This window comes from Loxodonta africana, chromosome 2 (assembly GCF_030014295.1).
Source record: "Loxodonta africana isolate mLoxAfr1 chromosome 2, mLoxAfr1.hap2, whole genome shotgun sequence".
Lineage (NCBI taxonomy): Eukaryota > Metazoa > Chordata > Mammalia > Proboscidea > Elephantidae > Loxodonta > Loxodonta africana.
The window spans coordinates 146,100,052-146,116,015 of NC_087343.1; the positions used below are offsets into that span (position 1 = coordinate 146,100,052).

Here is a 15,964-nt window from a genome sequence, read left to right on the forward strand (position 1 = left end):
TCAGGACAGAGGAAGCCTGGTCAGCCCACTTAGGTAAGACTCCTCCTGGTGTGCAGACAATGAACCACAGACCAACAGGTGGCAGTGTCAGCACCCTCCCCAGAATCTAAGGGGAAGGGGTCCAGCTTGTAGCCTGGACCCAGGCTACCCTGGAGGCAGGAGTGTGGGGAAAGGTGGCAAGCTAGGGCTGTTGCTGGAGTTGTGGGAGCCTGTGCTCCTGGGATCCTCATGCCTTGGCTGTTGGAGGGCTCACACCCAGCCTTCCCTCAAGCCTCCTCCAAAGTCCAATGCCAAGGCACCTGTGCTAGGCTTCCTCACCATGAGCTACCCTCACATTCCCCAAACCTGGTGGTGAAGGGATCATTAACTCCATTACACAGGAAAGGAAACTGAAGCCCAGGGATACTAAGCAGTCTGGCTAACTTCTCCTTGCTGTCCTGCCCCCCAGAAATTCCCATTTCTTCTGTGCCTCGGGTCAGAGGTCACTCATCTGTGCTCCCAGCCAGCAGCACCCCACAGCTGGGGACTTTTCAGAGTTGGAAGCCAAGGTGCTGTGGTATGATGCTGCCAGGTCCTGGCCTGTGGAGGCATGTGCCAAGGGGTGCAGAGCTGGGGCCTTGGCTCTGAGCAGCGACCCCTTGTGGCTGGGTTGAGTAGGGAGCTCCCTTCTCAGGCCGCTGACTGAGTCATCTCATGACAAAGCCGTGCAACTAGTGTGAAAAGTAAGAGTCCTGCGGTGCTGAGGAAACAGGAAGTGTGGGGGATGTGCTGGTTGGCCCTGGAGGGAGCCAGGCCTCACCTGGCCCCACCTCCCCTGAGTTAGGGGGCTGAGGGGCCCTTTCCTGTGTCAGCAAATCTTGTTAGGCCTGAGGTAGAACAGAGGGTCAGATTCAGAGTCTGGGGGCTGGAGGAGGAGGAAAGAGAGCTCCAGACTGTGTCGGGGTAGGCCAGGTCCTCAGACGATGCCCTGCTGCTGGGGTGGAGGCTGTGAGCACCCCAGAGACAAGTTGTTGGGCCTCAGAGAAACCAGGGAGTCCCAGAAGGTCTTCCCGGACAGGGGAGCCATACCTCCTGTGATTTGAGTAAACAGAAGGACCGAGAGGGTTTCTAGCATGTGGGACTGTTTGGGCAACATCTAGGGGTCTAGTGGGCAGGAGGGCAGAACCACTGTCACTGGGTGGCTTGAGTGGTCCCCCTTCCCTGGGGCCTGTGGTCTTTGATCACCACCCTCCTTTGACAACAGGGCTGCCCACATACAGCTAATTGTGGCTCCACCTGCCTGCATGCCCCCAGGCCCCAGGTTCATACCTCTCCTTCCTTTTACATTCATTTACCCTCCTTCTCATTTTTCAGCACAACAAGGCTAGTCAGCCCCCCCACGGAGTCCCCCAACTCTCTCCTCTCTATGAACATTTCAGCAGCCCACACCCCACACCTGCGCCTGCCGACATCAACCAGAAGCAAGGTAAGGGCCTGGGATAGGGAGGAGCCCAATGAGACCCAGAGCCTGAAGGCCAAGTCCCTGCCCTCTGAGAAAACCAGGTGGCTGGGCCCGTTTTTACAGCTGGAGAAACCAGGGCTGTGCAAACCCAGGGCCCAAAGAAAAGGATGCCAGGAAGATGGGTTGGGGGCCTGAGGGCACCAGAGGGCTGGAGGAGGAGGTCCCAAGTTAAAATGTGAGGACTTCAGGTTGAAGTAGGAGCCTAATTTTACGGGGAACCCCCCCCCCCACCACCACCCTGTGCCAGTATGGGAGCAGACATCTAACCTGCAGCCTTCCCCTCCCCCAGTGAGAAAATGGAAAGTGGTGGTTGTGATGACTGATTCACTTCAGCCTCAGGCAAAGTCATTCTGAAATCCACCACTGTTGCTGTGGGAAACCTGCTGATTCAACCCGGGGTTGAGGGGGGACTCACTGGAGCCCTGGTTCCCCACCAGGCTCCCCCAAACCAGGGGCCCTTCCTCCTGCCCAGAAAGCCAGGCCAGAGCTCCCCAGCAAAGAAGCCTCAATTGCAGACTGGCAGTGGACCACTCCCAAATGACTCCAACCCAGCCCACTGGCCAGCCTGGTGTCATTAGGCAAGTCCCCTAACCTCTGCCCTTGGCTCCCTTGCCTGTAAAAGGGGCATTATCACACTGGGGCAATGGTATAAACAGGGATAGTCCTGAGCAGACTATCATGTCTGATCCTCTAGTAAAGGTGGATGGGATCTTAGAGGCCCCCGTGTGAGGCTCTAGGATGGATTAACTAGCTGAAGTGGCCCGAGGGTCAGGCCAGCCCACTTACTCGGCTCCTCTCCACTGCAGTTCACAGGCCCCTGCAGACCCCTGACCTGTCTGGCTTCTACTCTCTGACCTCAGGCAGCATGGGACAGCTCCCCCACACTGTGAGCTGGTGAGTGTGGGCCCAGTGGGAAAGGGGCACCATGCGCTGGTCTGACCCATACCTGCCCTTCCATTCCCCTCCTCCATCCTTTGTGTGGAGCACCCTGCTACCAGCTTGGTATAGGCACCATGGGCCGGCCTGCAGCTCTAGCCCAAGCTGGCTCTGGGCCAGGGTTCCTTGTAGCCTCTTGGCCTATGGGTGTTGCCCAGAGAGCTTGACAGACTCCATTTGAGAAGGCGGGAGACCTGGGTCCTGGTCCGTATGAATGGGGGAACTCTGGCTGCCCAGAAACCTCCAGAGCCATTGGAGTATGTGAGGAAGAAATGTTAGGCCTGAGTAGGAAGGTGACAGCATGGCAGTACTTCCCACTGCCTGCTGCTGGTTGGTCCCTTTCTTGGATGAGCTGCTGGAGGGGCAGGGTGGGGCTGGTTGCCCACTTACAGAGGCCTCTCTTAGAGTCTATTAAGGCTGGGCCAGGAAAGCCAGCCCGGTCCCTCCAGACCCCTCACCCCTGAATTCAGCAGGCCTGACTGTGCACCAAAGGGTCTGTCCTCAGCTAGAGCTGAGCCTGGGCAGGCTCCTTAGCCCTTTGCTCATCAGTTGCAGTGGGACCCAGCATCTCTGGGCTGTGGCAGTCACCCAGCAGCAGGAAAGCTTGGCTTCTCAGGAAGGCAGGGTAGTCCAAAGGCCCAACCTGGGGCCTCTCTACCCCTTTCCACTCACCCTCTGCCCATGTTCAACTCACTCCTGTTTCCAGATTCTCCTCAGACAAAGCCCCATTCTGAATACGAATCAGGACTACCCCCTCCCAGGATCAAAGCAGGGTGGGACTGCTCAGAGCTCAGCCTGACTAGGCCGGGCCAGTGTCATATGGAAGCAAATCTCTGCACTAGCCTCTTGAAAGCAATCCCTAGGCAAATAGCTCCAAAGACCAAGATACTTGAACCTAGAGGAGATGTTAACCCAAGGCACTAATAAGGGGACTTCAGGCACAGGGGAGGGGGAACAGCACTTGGCTGTCAGGAGAGAAGTGGGGGTATGTTGCCCATCTCTGCACTGAGCCCTGCTGTGTGCCAGGCAGCATTCTGGGTACCTGGGAAGCATTGCTGAAGCTGACGATCCTTAGATCCTGCCATCTCGGGACTCAGTCCACCTAGTGGGTGACCCAGGAAAGAGTCCAGGCAATTAACAGGGTACTGTTTTTTTTTTTTGTGAACAGTGCCAGAAGCCCTGGTGGTGCAGTGGTTAAGTGCTGTGATGCTAACCAAAAGGTCTATAGTTTGAACTCATCAGCCACTCTGAGAAAGATGTGGCAGTCTGCTTCCATAAAAATTTACAGCCTTGGAAACCCTATGAGGCAGTTCTACTCTGTCCTGTAGGGTCGCTATGAGTCAGAATCAACTCAATGGCAATGCGTTTGTTTTTTGGGGGGTTTTGGTAAGCAGTGCTTTGATTGAGGACTTTAGAAGCTCAGAGCGGTGCCTCATCCAGCTAGGAATCTCTAGGCTTTCAGGAAGGATGTTAATTTAGCCAAAACCTGAAGGATGTCTAGTCGAAGCAGGCAAAGTGGGGCCAAAGAGCAATCCAGACAGTGTAAACAGTGGGTATAAAGGCCCTAAGGCAGGAGTCAGGCTGTATTTACAGGGAGACTGCCCCATGGGGTTAGAGCACAGTGAGGGGGAGACTCAAGGCTGGAGGAGACTTGGGGCCTGCTAAGCTGGGTCCCCAGGGAAGCTGCCATGTCCATCCCTTAAAGCATCAGTACAGTACAAGCTGTCAGAAGAAAACAGATGCAGCATACATTGCCCCCTTGTGGCAGATAGTTGCAGCACACACTGCCTTGGCTGCGGAGGGGCTGAGCTCCATCCGTGGGGTGGTCCAAGCCAAGGCCAACTGGCCTCATATTGGGTCAGGCCCAAGCAAGGTGGGGAAGTCCTACCCAAGTCTGGCCAGCAGCTAGACCGCTAACAGCTGTCTCTCCCAATCACAGGCCCAGCCCTCCTCTCTACCCCCTGTCCCCTTCCTGCGGATATAGACAGCACTTCCCCGCCCCCACTGCAGCCCCTGGCGCCCCCTACCCCAGGTGAGTCCCCTACCCTGCAGCCAGGCTCCTGCTTCCTGTTTCCCAGGCTTCAGTGCCCACGCGAGGCCATGCCCAGGTCCCTGCTTGCCCTGTGCTAGTTGTTCGTCCACCCGTCCGTGCGTCATTTTACAGCCCCACCGCTGCCCTGTGCCTGAGAGCAAAGCCAATCAGAGCACAAGAGGGGCCTAAGTCTAGGCCATTCTGTCTAACAGAGTCGCATAGAACACCAGGGACAGAGCATGAACACAGGTACCAGCAGTTGAGTGGGGCCATCTGGGTGATAAGTGAAGGAGACCTCACTGGGCCTCATGGGTCAGACGGAGCTTCATGAAAAAAGGACGACATCTCCTGGGAGAGGGGGACAAAGGGAACAATAATAGCCAGGGCTGGCTGGGAGGGGGGTAGGGAGTAATAGGGGCAGGGGGTGAGGGATGTCAGCAGGATGGTGGTTGTGCAGGGTTGTGCAGGCTCCAGGAAGGAGCCTGGGCAGTGGGGGGATTCCAGTGGGAATGGGACATGAGCATTTGGGTGTCTTAAAAAGGTCACTCTGGCTGTTGTGTGGAGAGAGGCTGGAGTGGGCAAGCAGGAGACTGAGAAGAGACCCACAGGGTAGCCACAGGCTCGTGAGGGTGAGCTAGGGACAGGTGAGGAGAAAAGTCCAAAAGCTGTTTAGGAGTTATTTAGTAAGCACCTAAATGGTATATATGTGAATTTTTGCAATGTGTTTGTGTAATGTGTTGGGAGCAGGTATTTGTATGCATCTCCGTTTACTTGTGTCCAGGCCAGTGGGGGAGGGTATCTGTTTACCTGTGTCCTCGTGTACTGTGCAGGGGCCTCCACGTGTGTCCACAGGTCTGGTCCTTACACGCCTGTCTCAGTGTTAACTCTCCTCCTGCCTCTAGGTTCACCCACCCGTCCTTGATGCTAGGCTCTGGCGTACCTGGCCACCCCGCAGCCATCCCCCACCCAGCCATTGTGCCCCCCTCAGGGAAGCAGGAGCTGCAGCCCTATGACCGGAGCCTGTGAGTGAAAAGCACACAATGGAGAGGGGGTGTAGGATGGGCAGGTAAACAACCCTGACTCCCATCTGTTCATCAAGGCCTTCCCCATGCCCAGGGACTGCCAGGAGAGAGGCCGCTGTTCAAGCCTTTTTAGTTAAAACCCAGGGGTCCCTGAACTCTGGCCACTGACCACTCTGTTTTTCTGACCCTCAAAAGCAGGAGGGGACGGACAGGTGAGTAGGAACAAGGATTTAGTTTGAGCCAAGAGGACAGGGGCAGAGAAGTCTTACACGTGAATTTTCTTTCCACTTGGCTACAGTATTCCTGTAAAGAACAATTATTTACCTCTCTGCTCACCCCCTTTGGGGCAACTACAGAAAGATTCAGTTTACAAAAACCCTGATACCCAGGCACTCTGGACACGCACAAGAGGAGGGGGTGGCATGAGGTGGACACTGGGGGCCCCTGAGGGATCTGGATATGTGCCCCTCAGGAAGACCCAAGCAGAGGCCAAGGTGGAGAAGGAGGCCAAGAAGCCAACCATCAAGAAGCCACTGAATGCCTTCATGCTGTACATGAAGGAGATGAGAGCCAAGGTCATCGCAGAGTGCACACTCAAGGAAAGCGCTGCCATCAACCAGATCCTGGGACGCAGGGTGAGGGCAGGTGGGGGTGGCCCCTAGACTACCTTCACCCTGGTGCAGCTTGCTGACTCCTGATGTACTCAATCTTCACCCCACCCTACCCCGCCCCTTTGCAGTGGCACGCGCTGTCTCGGGAAGAGCAAGCCAAGTATTATGAGCTGGCCCGCAAAGAGAGGCAGCTGCACATGCAGCTCTACCCAGGCTGGTCGGCGCGGGACAACTATGTGAGTGGCCAGTGACACAGCTGGGCGGGTAGGGGAACCTTCAAGATGCCATGCCCCAGTCAGTCTCGGCAAAGAAGGCAAGACTACTACTGTCCCGAAGGCACAGATGAGAAAGGAGTTGCCGGAGTGGAGGGTCCAGGGCCTCCCCTGGAGTCTTAGTGCTGTCGTAACCGAAATACCATAGTTCAGGACATGTTAATTAGCGTCTTAGGCATGAGATGGCCAACTGGGAAAGGGGCAGTTGAGTATGGATGCAAGGAGGAGGAAGGAATGGGACTAGAACAACAAATTTGACCCTGAGTGGCACTGCTGAATTCAGGTTGTGGCTCTAGGGGGAGGTCTTTATCTATTTCAACCTCCAGTAGCCAGCAGTCCCTGGAGTTCTTGGGCTGATTAATTTACCTGCTTCGTAGCCAGAGAGTGTCCGTCTTCTCTGCTTGTGCATGCATGTCTCTGTGTCTGTGCTGCTCTTCTTATAACTCAGAAGTGACTAGGTATAGGATCCCTACACTGGTATGACCTCAACTGATTGCATTATGGAAGATGATTAGATTACATCCACAGGTAGAGGGGTTAGAATTCCAACACACATGGGGTGGGGGTGGGGCACAATTCAATCCTTAACACCTGGCTAGCTCAGAAGAAGCCGTGCCAGGTGGAACTGCCCCTAAAGGCAAACCCGCATTCTACTCCCCACCGTAGAATGCATTCACACACAGGGCTGTTGCCCAGTATTTGAACTGGGCCACATGGATGGGCAGAAGGGGAAGAGAAGGGCTGGAATTCATATCCCTCCATTTAAAATGGACACCAGAGCAGGAGAGGAAGCTCCCAAAAGCACTCCATGGTAGCCTAGCAAGAATTGCAGTGAAGATACCCCAGGGCCCCAAGGTAGGAAACTTCAACAATCCCGGGGGCAAATCAGCTCAGCAGCAGGCTGCAGCTGTCCCAGCCCCTCACTCACTGAGGTCACAGCAACTGCCTCCCAGATCTGAGTCTCTCTCCCTTTGTTCCCTTCAGGGAAAGAAGAAGAGGCGCTCAAGGGAAAAGCACCAAGAATCCAACACAGGTGAGGCCTTCCCTCAGCAGTAGTAGAGGCTCATTTCCAAGCCCCCATTTCAAGGGCATCTCTGCTCTGGCCCAGAGGGAGGGGCAGTGTACCCAGCCAGGATCCTTCAGGGGAATAAGGCCTGCATCTCTCAAGTCAGAGCCCTGTGCGAAGAACAGCTGTACTTAATTCCAGAGAAGTCAAGCAGAATAGTTCACGTTGCAGGTGGTATACCTTCTCACCACCCAACCCCCCTCCACTGCCTTTTCTAGCTCTACCCCCAGCGAGCCTCTCCCAGAGAAGTTAGTGAGGAACAGACTGAGTATAGTTCAGTTGGTACCCCAAACAATTCATCCTGGTTACTTCTGCCGAGGAGAGCAGGCATCTGGGTAGAGGCTGAGCCAGGCCCTGTACCCGGGCCCAGCAGTTACACAGCCTGTTGGCTGGTCCCTAGCAATTCCTCTATCATCCCAAATTTCTCATGGCAGTGCAAAATGCTCTGTGTAGAGGACCTGGGAGCCCACATCCCACTGCAGGCCTCCTTCCTGTGGGTGAATTCCTGCCCCCAACTCTGAAAATGGCAGGTTCCATACCCACGACTTTCCCAGCTGGAGGCTGGGACTTGGGGGTTGTAGGGGACAGGGCATAGTCCTCAGCCTTTTCTCTGAGGCTGAGGAATGGTCCTTTCTTTCCATCTGGAAAAGTGTATTGAAGTGCACTACAGCCTGAGGGGCTGTGGGTCGGGCAGATTGGACAATGGCATGAAGGAAAACTCAGTAAAATGGGTAAGGAGTTGGGGAGGGGGTAGGCAGCCCTAAGGCAGAAGAGGCTGGATCCCCACAGGCCTCCCTGGACTCTGCTGTAGCTCCCATGCTGTCAGGGGCCCCACAAGCCCCAGAGGAGCTACTCTGACAGGGTCCCTCCCCCAACCACCACTACCACCACTCATCCCACTGCCTCCTGCCCAGCTGGAGATACCTTTCCTGATACCTTGCTCTGGCCCTAGGGCTCCCACTGGGGCTGGCTGTGCCATGGAGAGGCCTACTCTGCCTGTGGGGGCTGTGGGGTGTCTGTGACTGGCTAACACTGATGTTGCCTCTTCTTTCTGGGCCCTGCTCTGCCCTGCTGCCTGCCCGCTCGCCCTCTGCCCTGCCCTGCCCCTCTGGCATGTCTGAGCAGACCCTGGCTCGCCTAAGAAATGCCGTGCTCGCTTTGGCCTCAACCAGCAGACGGATTGGTGTGGTCCGTGCAGGTGGGTTTGTCCCCACCACCCTCCCCCTCTTGCTTCAAGCTGCTTCCCTGATTCTGCACAGGTTCTGCTGGGCCTGCAGCCCTCTCTTGGCTCTTCAGCCCCTTAGCATACCCAGAAGACTGGGGAACCTATGCCTCCTAAGAATGGGAGTGAACACAGCTTGTGAGTAAGAACACTTGGGCCTAGGTAGCAGTAGGAATGGGAGAAACAGAATATTGCAGAACAGAAGAAAATCTCTTCTCCCAAGATACTGTGGAAATAAAGGGAAGACAGACTCAAGAAGGTAGCTCTGATGCTTGGTGCCTAGGGTCACCCAGGAATTCTCAGTAGACAAATCTCAACACCACTCAGGTGGTGTGCACACCCCTCCTCCCAGGCCTCAGACTCATAGCACACCTTCCCCCATACTTCTTCCCCCAAGTTGGGAGCCCTGCCTGTACAATGCTGAGCTTTGAGCCCTTAAATCTGAGAAAAACAAGGTAACTGTAGTAGAGAACAGCCTGGTTGGTGGTCTTGTGACTCATCGTTCTCTTGTACCTGAGAGTAACTGAGTACCTACTTACGAGAGGGCTGGGGAAGTTGGGGAGAGGAGGAAGGGTACTCTTGGGCTGCCCTAGCCAAAGGGCCACACTCAGGCTTTGTCGCACTAAACCTGTGTTTCACTGTACAACAGGACAGTACTTGTACGGGTGAAAAGAAGATAGACCTACCAAGTGGCTAAAGTTGGCTACTGTAGGTTCAAGCTGAGGGTATTCTAGGCAATAAGGTCACTAGCTCTAAGGAATACTTGTCCAGCCCCTCAAGGTGCCCACCATGCTCCCTGGCAAAGGACAAAGAGTAATTTGATGTGTATATACGAGTGTGATGGGAGGCAACCTGTCCTCAGAGGAGGCCCTGTTCTATCCAAGAGTCAGAGGGGTCCGGGGACCACGCTACTCAGATACGTAATGTGGCCCAGAGACTTTCAGGGTGGTACAAGCAGGTGAGAAGAGTTACGGTTCATTTCTTCTGCTGCTGCTTCCCCCAGCAGCTCTGAGGACTGGGATTGCCCAGCCATTGCAGCCCCTTGCCTTAATGTAGATCTGAGTGCGTGAACCAGAGGATCAAAGGCCCAAACTAGAGGATGGCTCCATGGAAAAGAGGAGGCAGCCCACAGACCTGGTTACAAAAGGTCCTTGTGTGCCACCTTGTGGCTATGCTAGGTGCCAGAGGCTAGGCACAGCAGAGCTGCAGTGCTGAGTCAGGTCTGAGGGCACATCACTGAAGTCACGGGGAGAGGGGACAAGAGGCCAGCTAGGCCTGTGCAAGGACAGCATTTTTTGGTTGTGGTGTATGACTATGAATTCACCCTCTGTTTACAGATAACTCTCTTCACTATTCCTAGGAGGAAAAAGAAATGCATTCGGTACTTACCCGGAGAAGGCCGCTGCCCCAGCCCAGTTCCTTCCGATGACAGTGCTCTAGGCTGCCCCGGGTCCCCAGCCCCTCAGGACTCGCCCTCATACCTCCTGCTGCCCCACTTGCCCACAGAACTGCTTGCTAGCCCTGCGGAGCCGGCGCCTACATCACCAGGTCTCTGCGCCACTCTCAGCCTCCCAGCCCACTGGGCCCCAACAGGCCCCCCGCCGCACCCTGCAGAGTACACAGGTACAGCCACAGGAATCTCAGAGATAGGCAGCCTAGCAGCGCCAGGACACTTGGCCTCCTCCAGGAGCCCACCCCCCGAGAGGAGGCGACAGAGCCCCAAAGCGTGTGGAAATCGGCCAGGGGCCCTGCTGACTCCCTCCCAGGGTCCAGGTCCTAGAGATTTCAGAGGCTGCACAACTTCTGCCTGAGCCTGGGGCCATCAATTCAAACTGCTCAGTGGTGGGGATCAGATGTGTTGATGTGTTATCTCATTAAGGGCATCCACTGTGCCTGTGGCAGCCTGCTTTTTACCATCTGTCTTGCTAGCCAGATGCCCCCTGCCTCCCATGCTTTTCTGCTACAGGTGAGAGATGGGCTAGACTGAGCCCAGCTGCCCTCCCTACCCCTGCATCCTCACCACCATGTCCTCCCCATACCAAACACTTTACGGACCAAGAATGAGCTGGTTTATCAAACAATGTGCAAGCATGGTCAGAGCCACAAAGCTCAAGATGACACCTCTCTCAAGGGACTGCAGAAGCCCTGTTTCAAAAAACCAGCTGCGACTCATAAGCTGGACCAGATGAAGCCTCTCAGTGTGTTCTCAGGAGCTTGCAAGAGGAGCAGGCAGCTCAGGAGGCAATGGGTTAGATTAAGTCTAGATCACCTAGGCAACAGGGATTACCTGACACTACCCTATCAGGCAAACATGGGTGGTGGGTGGTATCTGGCTCTAATTCAAATCACTTGGAAATATTTCCTGAGACGCTTACTTGCCTAAGAAGCCCCTATACCAAGGCCCCCAGACAGTCACTAGTGGCTGAAGTCAACAGTTCACGGAAGTTATGGCCCAAATCTGGTGTGCATCCCTTCCTGTTCAGAGAACTTTTTTCACAGATCCATTTCCAGCTCGTCCATGTCTAGCCAGCGCTTGGGCATTTGTGAGAGAGGGCAAACCCCAGACCTCACAACAACCAGTGCCTGTCTTCCAGCAGCATCAAACCAGGCCAGCTTCACTTCCCCTACGGAGCTGCAGGGAGGGCAGGGGCAAATGGAGGACCATTACAACCAAAGCAAGGAGCCCAGAAGACCTCTAGTGGTGGACAATGGGTTTTCACCACTGCCTACTTTAACCCGTTTTCTGAGCCATGCTTTGACCCTGAGCCTTGAAAAACAAGTCTTTTTTTATTATTTAATTTTATTGTTTTTTGCATCCTCTTCACTGTACATAGCCTGAATCCAAAGAAAAAGGGCTGTCCATGTTCCCCCACATACCCCTCAAGAAAAGCCTTTAGCTCCTACTTTAGCCACTGATTTTTCAGAATCCAAAGATCAGATTTCTAGTGTAGTACTGTAAGAAGTCTTGAGAGGAAAAAAAAAGACCACTGTAGTGTTCGAAATATTTTTGTACTGTTAATGCATCATCATAGAATCAAACTTTTTTAATCGTGAGAATAAAGATACTTTTACTGGGTTTCTTTTTCAAAGCCTGACCCCAAGGAATAAGCTGTTTCAGTCACAGAGCATGACACTCTTTCCTTTTCATCTCCGCAGCCATACAACTGAGTTTGTTCCCTATCATGGTACACATTTTCAAAACTTCTAGCCTCCAGAAGCCAGGGGTTACCCTCATTACCTCTCCTAAAAAGGCTTCAGCCCTGTCCCATCTCCAAGTGCTGGGCTTATTTGGGGCATAAGATCCCATTCAAAAAAGTCAATGCAGACCAGCCGGTTCCCCAGTGTGCGTGTGAGGATAAAAGGGCTGGAAGCTGCCATCCACCCACCCTTGAAAGACCTAAAATAGGTACACATGACCCAGGCTCACTTTCCTCTGAGAGCAAAGAGAGAAAAGGCAACAGTTCACAAACATGTATATCTCATTTCAAGGGAAACAAGAGCAAACATGTCTTTTATAACCTGGTATTATGATGGCACTAGTATTATAGTAAAATCTAAAGGAATGGTAGTTTAATAGCACCCTTTCCCCCCAAAAGCTATGTCTGTTAAGACACTTGAAGTGTCTTTCATACAGGAGCTCTTAAATTTGAAGGATAAATCTATAACCTAGTTTTTACATGTTAAAGTGTACACTGACTTCATGAGACCTGTTGTGAATGTACAAGATGTCATAAGCCACCTCAGTAGGCCAGTCACCCATTAGGGAAGTGTTGGGTAAGAAGTGCTTCCCAGTGTACAGCCACCCGCCAGGCCAGCAGGCATCCTCTCTAGTCACCTCTTGCTCCAGATCACTTCAAGTTTTATTTCTTGGATTTTATATTTAATTTTTTTTTCATAAATCATCTATTTAGAGCAGCATCTATTTAGAAGTAGACCACTGGAAGTTATAATCCTAGACTCGCTTCTTTCTGGGAGAGTACTACAAGAGACCAGCCATTCCCTTGACATCTGTCCCATTTGAAAGAATTCCGCTCTGGCTACTGGCCTAGTTGTTTCAAAAAACTACATTCTAACCAGGGCTTATGCAAGACTGGGTTGCTGCATCTGATTTGGTGTCTTGTTCAGCGTACACTGGATACGTGAACAATGCACCCTCTGTGCATGTGAATACAGAAGGGGGCTTCGGTAACTTCGTATTTAAAATCAGACCAGCCTTTTTGAAAAATAAAAAAAACTGCAAAAAAGAAACTCAAGCCCTCCCAAATCCCACCAGTACATTCCTATGAGGCCAGAGGGTGACTTAAACTCACAACCCCAAATTCAACTTAAAATACCACACCAGCCCCACCTCACTGGCAGCCAAGACCCAACCCTTTTTTATGACATCATAGGACAACATATCCCAGTCTCTCTTGTAAGAACAGTTCCTAACGCATTCCCGGACAAAAGGCAGACTTGGCGACCCCTCTGTGCTGCATCTGCTCCCCTGCCCTCCTGTGCTCGGTGTGTCTGGTGAGGGCTCAGCTCAGCAGGCTAGCAAGGCCTTCCCAAGTCTCCCACTTTGGAGGCGTTTCCCCCCTAAAAAAAAATTTTTTTTTTTGGTGGCTAGGTTTTTTTTTTGCTGAGTTAGAACTTTTGAATGGTTCCCCTAGTCTCATGTTCCTTTTGCCTGTGAGCCCCAAACTGGCTCGGCACTGCTGCACGGCTCTATACAGTGTACAGTAAGCCTGGCTAGAAGGCCTCGCGTGCAGAGAAGCAGAATGGTTCTTTATATTCTGTTCCAGAGAGGAAGAATGGCAATCAGCTCCTGTATCCATTTCTAGGAAAACATACAGCACAGAAGGAGCAAGAATAATAAGGCCATTTTAAACTCCCACTTGCCTAGTCTATGTATCGAAGTAGAATTTAAAGACCCCAAACTTATTATATAAAAAGGCTGAACTGGCTTTTCTTTGAGATTAGAAAAGCTACTTTAACAGACTATTTTCCACATGCTGACACCACTCAGGTCTCTTAAGAGCTTTACAAGTTCACTAGGGGGCTCTGAAACAAAGCTGGCCTCCCAAGTAGACCCTGGTTCCTAGGCTATGTCAACATCCCCAATCCCAACTATTCTAGTCACCTCTTGCTCCAGATCTTGAATCACCCAGGGGGCACCTTTTTAACTCAGGCTTCCAGGCTCTCTAAGCATCTGCAGGGGCCAACAGACCTTTACTGGTCTACTTGGCCACAACTGCCAGCAGGAATGTGAGAGGAGCCCTAACTTCAGCTATTCACACATCAGGCAGGGAGTTTAAAAATAGGGAAGAACAAGACTATGTTGGGAATTCCTGTCTGGAGGCGAGATGTGAAGGCAGGGACAGGAGCTGGTTGAATGGACACAGGGAATACAGGGTGGAGAGGAGGAGTGTGCTGTCTCATTAGGGGGAGAGCAGCTAGGAGTACATAGCAAGGTGTGTATAACTTTTTGTATAAGAGTCTGACCTGATTCATAAACTTCAACTTAAAGCACAATAATTTTTTTTAAATGGGGAAGAACATAGATGTGGCATGTTCAAGTAGTCAGGCAAGATCTTCAAGTTGCCAAGGGCAGCATAGGGTTGACATGGAAGAAAAGGCAAACTCCATCCTGGGGGAAGCAACCATTCCATCCCTAGCAGTTCTCAGGAATTAGGTCACTGTACCAACACAAGGTAAGTGGTATTTCACTTCTGAAGAAGAAAGAGGAGCTGTGAACTACATGGGAGGTACTATTAACTAGCTCAGGCTGACACTTTCAAGTTCACCAGGGACTTTGGACCAGGTCTTCTTTTTCATTCAGGTATTCTCTCAATCATTTATCTGTAGCCTTGTTCTTTCAGGCACATGTACAATGTTGGGGGAGGAAACAGGAAGGAAGAGAAATGAGGTTCCACATACCACCACCCTCCCTCCCTCAAATAAATAAAGCCACTCTGGAAATCCTTCTTGAACAGTTTTCTGAGTAGGGGTCTATCTCTGTATTCCCACCCTTTTCAATAAATCTGTGACAGAATAATCTGCAGAGCATTTGATTGAAGCAGATGAAATGGCACACTCAGGACAAAGGACAAATAGAGATTTTTCACCATATAGGTGGAAGGTACTGGAAGTGAGAGTACTTCTATGGAATAGGCTGATCTTCAGGGTGAAAGCAGAGGCTAGCACATAGCAGGTTAGGTGCTCAGAAATACTTGCTGAAAATTTAAAAGTTGAGGGGTTTAAGAAGGGCATGAGAACTAGAGATGTAGAAGCAAATACTGTTGGCAGCAATTACATTCCTCCCACCAAATGCCTCTCAGTACTGGCACACAGGCCAAAAGTAGCCAACACTGCAAAATACTGCAAGACATCAGGTATGTCATCTACGAAGTTAACAGACTGTACCACTCAAACTAAGTCCCATCTTGGTAATCACTGCACTTTAAGAGCCCCTTCAGTAACACCTTTATGGCCCTGACAATACTCACATCCACTGACAGCTCGGCAGGAAGGATAACTATGTCTGCCCTGCTTAGGTGTCCAAACAGCTTCATCTTGTGACAAGGGACATGTTCTACACTTACTTCTTACCGTAGTTTATTAAAATGCGGACATCCATCCAGACTTTCTGGAGCCATGGAGGCTGGATGAACCCCTGAAAACTACAGCCCTGAGATAATCTTTAAACCTTAAACCAAAAACATCCCCTGACCTCTTCTTAAAACCAAACACTTTAGCTTAACTAGTAAAGAATGTCTGCCTTGAGCACTGTGCTCTTTTAAGATCTACCTATACAGGATCAAACTGACAACAGCAACTCAAAAGATTAGAGAGAAAACTTAGGGGGCAGTGAGTTTATGTTAAAGGGAAGGAACAGCTTGGAAAAGGAGGATGAGAATGGTTGCACAACTCGAAGAATGATTACATTCTTCGAACTGTACGTGTAGATACTGTTGAATTGGTGAAATGTCCCACTGTGTATTCTCAACAACAAAAATTAAAAAAAAAAAAATCTGCACGTCCGGTTCTTACTCTTTGCCCATTGGAAGTAGTGATTTTAACAATAACAAAAAGTCATCAGGACTCAAGTTGTAAACTCCCCAATAGTCAGAAGAATGCTTCAGTTCAACACTAAAAAAAAACAAACTTCTTAGTTTCCTCAAAAACTGCCCTGCCTGTGGGGACTATGTCTCAGGGTACATCTAGCTGAACTGGCATAAAATAGTTTATAAAGAAAATGTTCTACATTCATTTTGGTTGGGTAGCATCTGGGGTCTTAAAAGCCTGTGAACAGCCATCTAA

General features: G+C 51.7%; 1 protein-coding gene across 4 annotated transcripts in view; it reads left to right on the forward strand.

Moving 5' to 3' along the window:
• TCF7 (transcription factor 7) overlaps positions 1-10,225 on the forward strand; it is a 33,349-nt gene extending 23,124 nt beyond the window's left edge. Inside the window, exons 4-11 of one of the 4 annotated variants that reach the window (XM_010590634.3) lie at positions 1,354-1,465; positions 2,308-2,395; positions 4,377-4,469; positions 5,372-5,491; positions 5,964-6,126; positions 6,231-6,338; positions 7,359-7,407; positions 10,000-10,140. In XM_010590634.3, coding sequence (XP_010588936.1) covers positions 1,354-1,465; positions 2,308-2,395; positions 4,377-4,469; positions 5,372-5,491; positions 5,964-6,126; positions 6,231-6,338; positions 7,359-7,407; positions 10,000-10,022 — 756 coding nt within the window. In that variant the 3' untranslated portion in view covers positions 10,023-10,140. Of the gene's footprint in view, positions 1-1,353; positions 1,466-2,307; positions 2,396-4,376; positions 4,470-5,371; positions 5,492-5,963; positions 6,127-6,230; positions 6,339-7,358; positions 7,408-9,999 lie in introns of all 4 variants that reach the window. The other 3 variants (XM_010590624.3, XM_010590646.3, XM_003404492.4) reach the window with 3 other exon arrangements.
• The last annotated feature ends 5,739 nt before the right edge of the window (positions 10,226-15,964 follow it).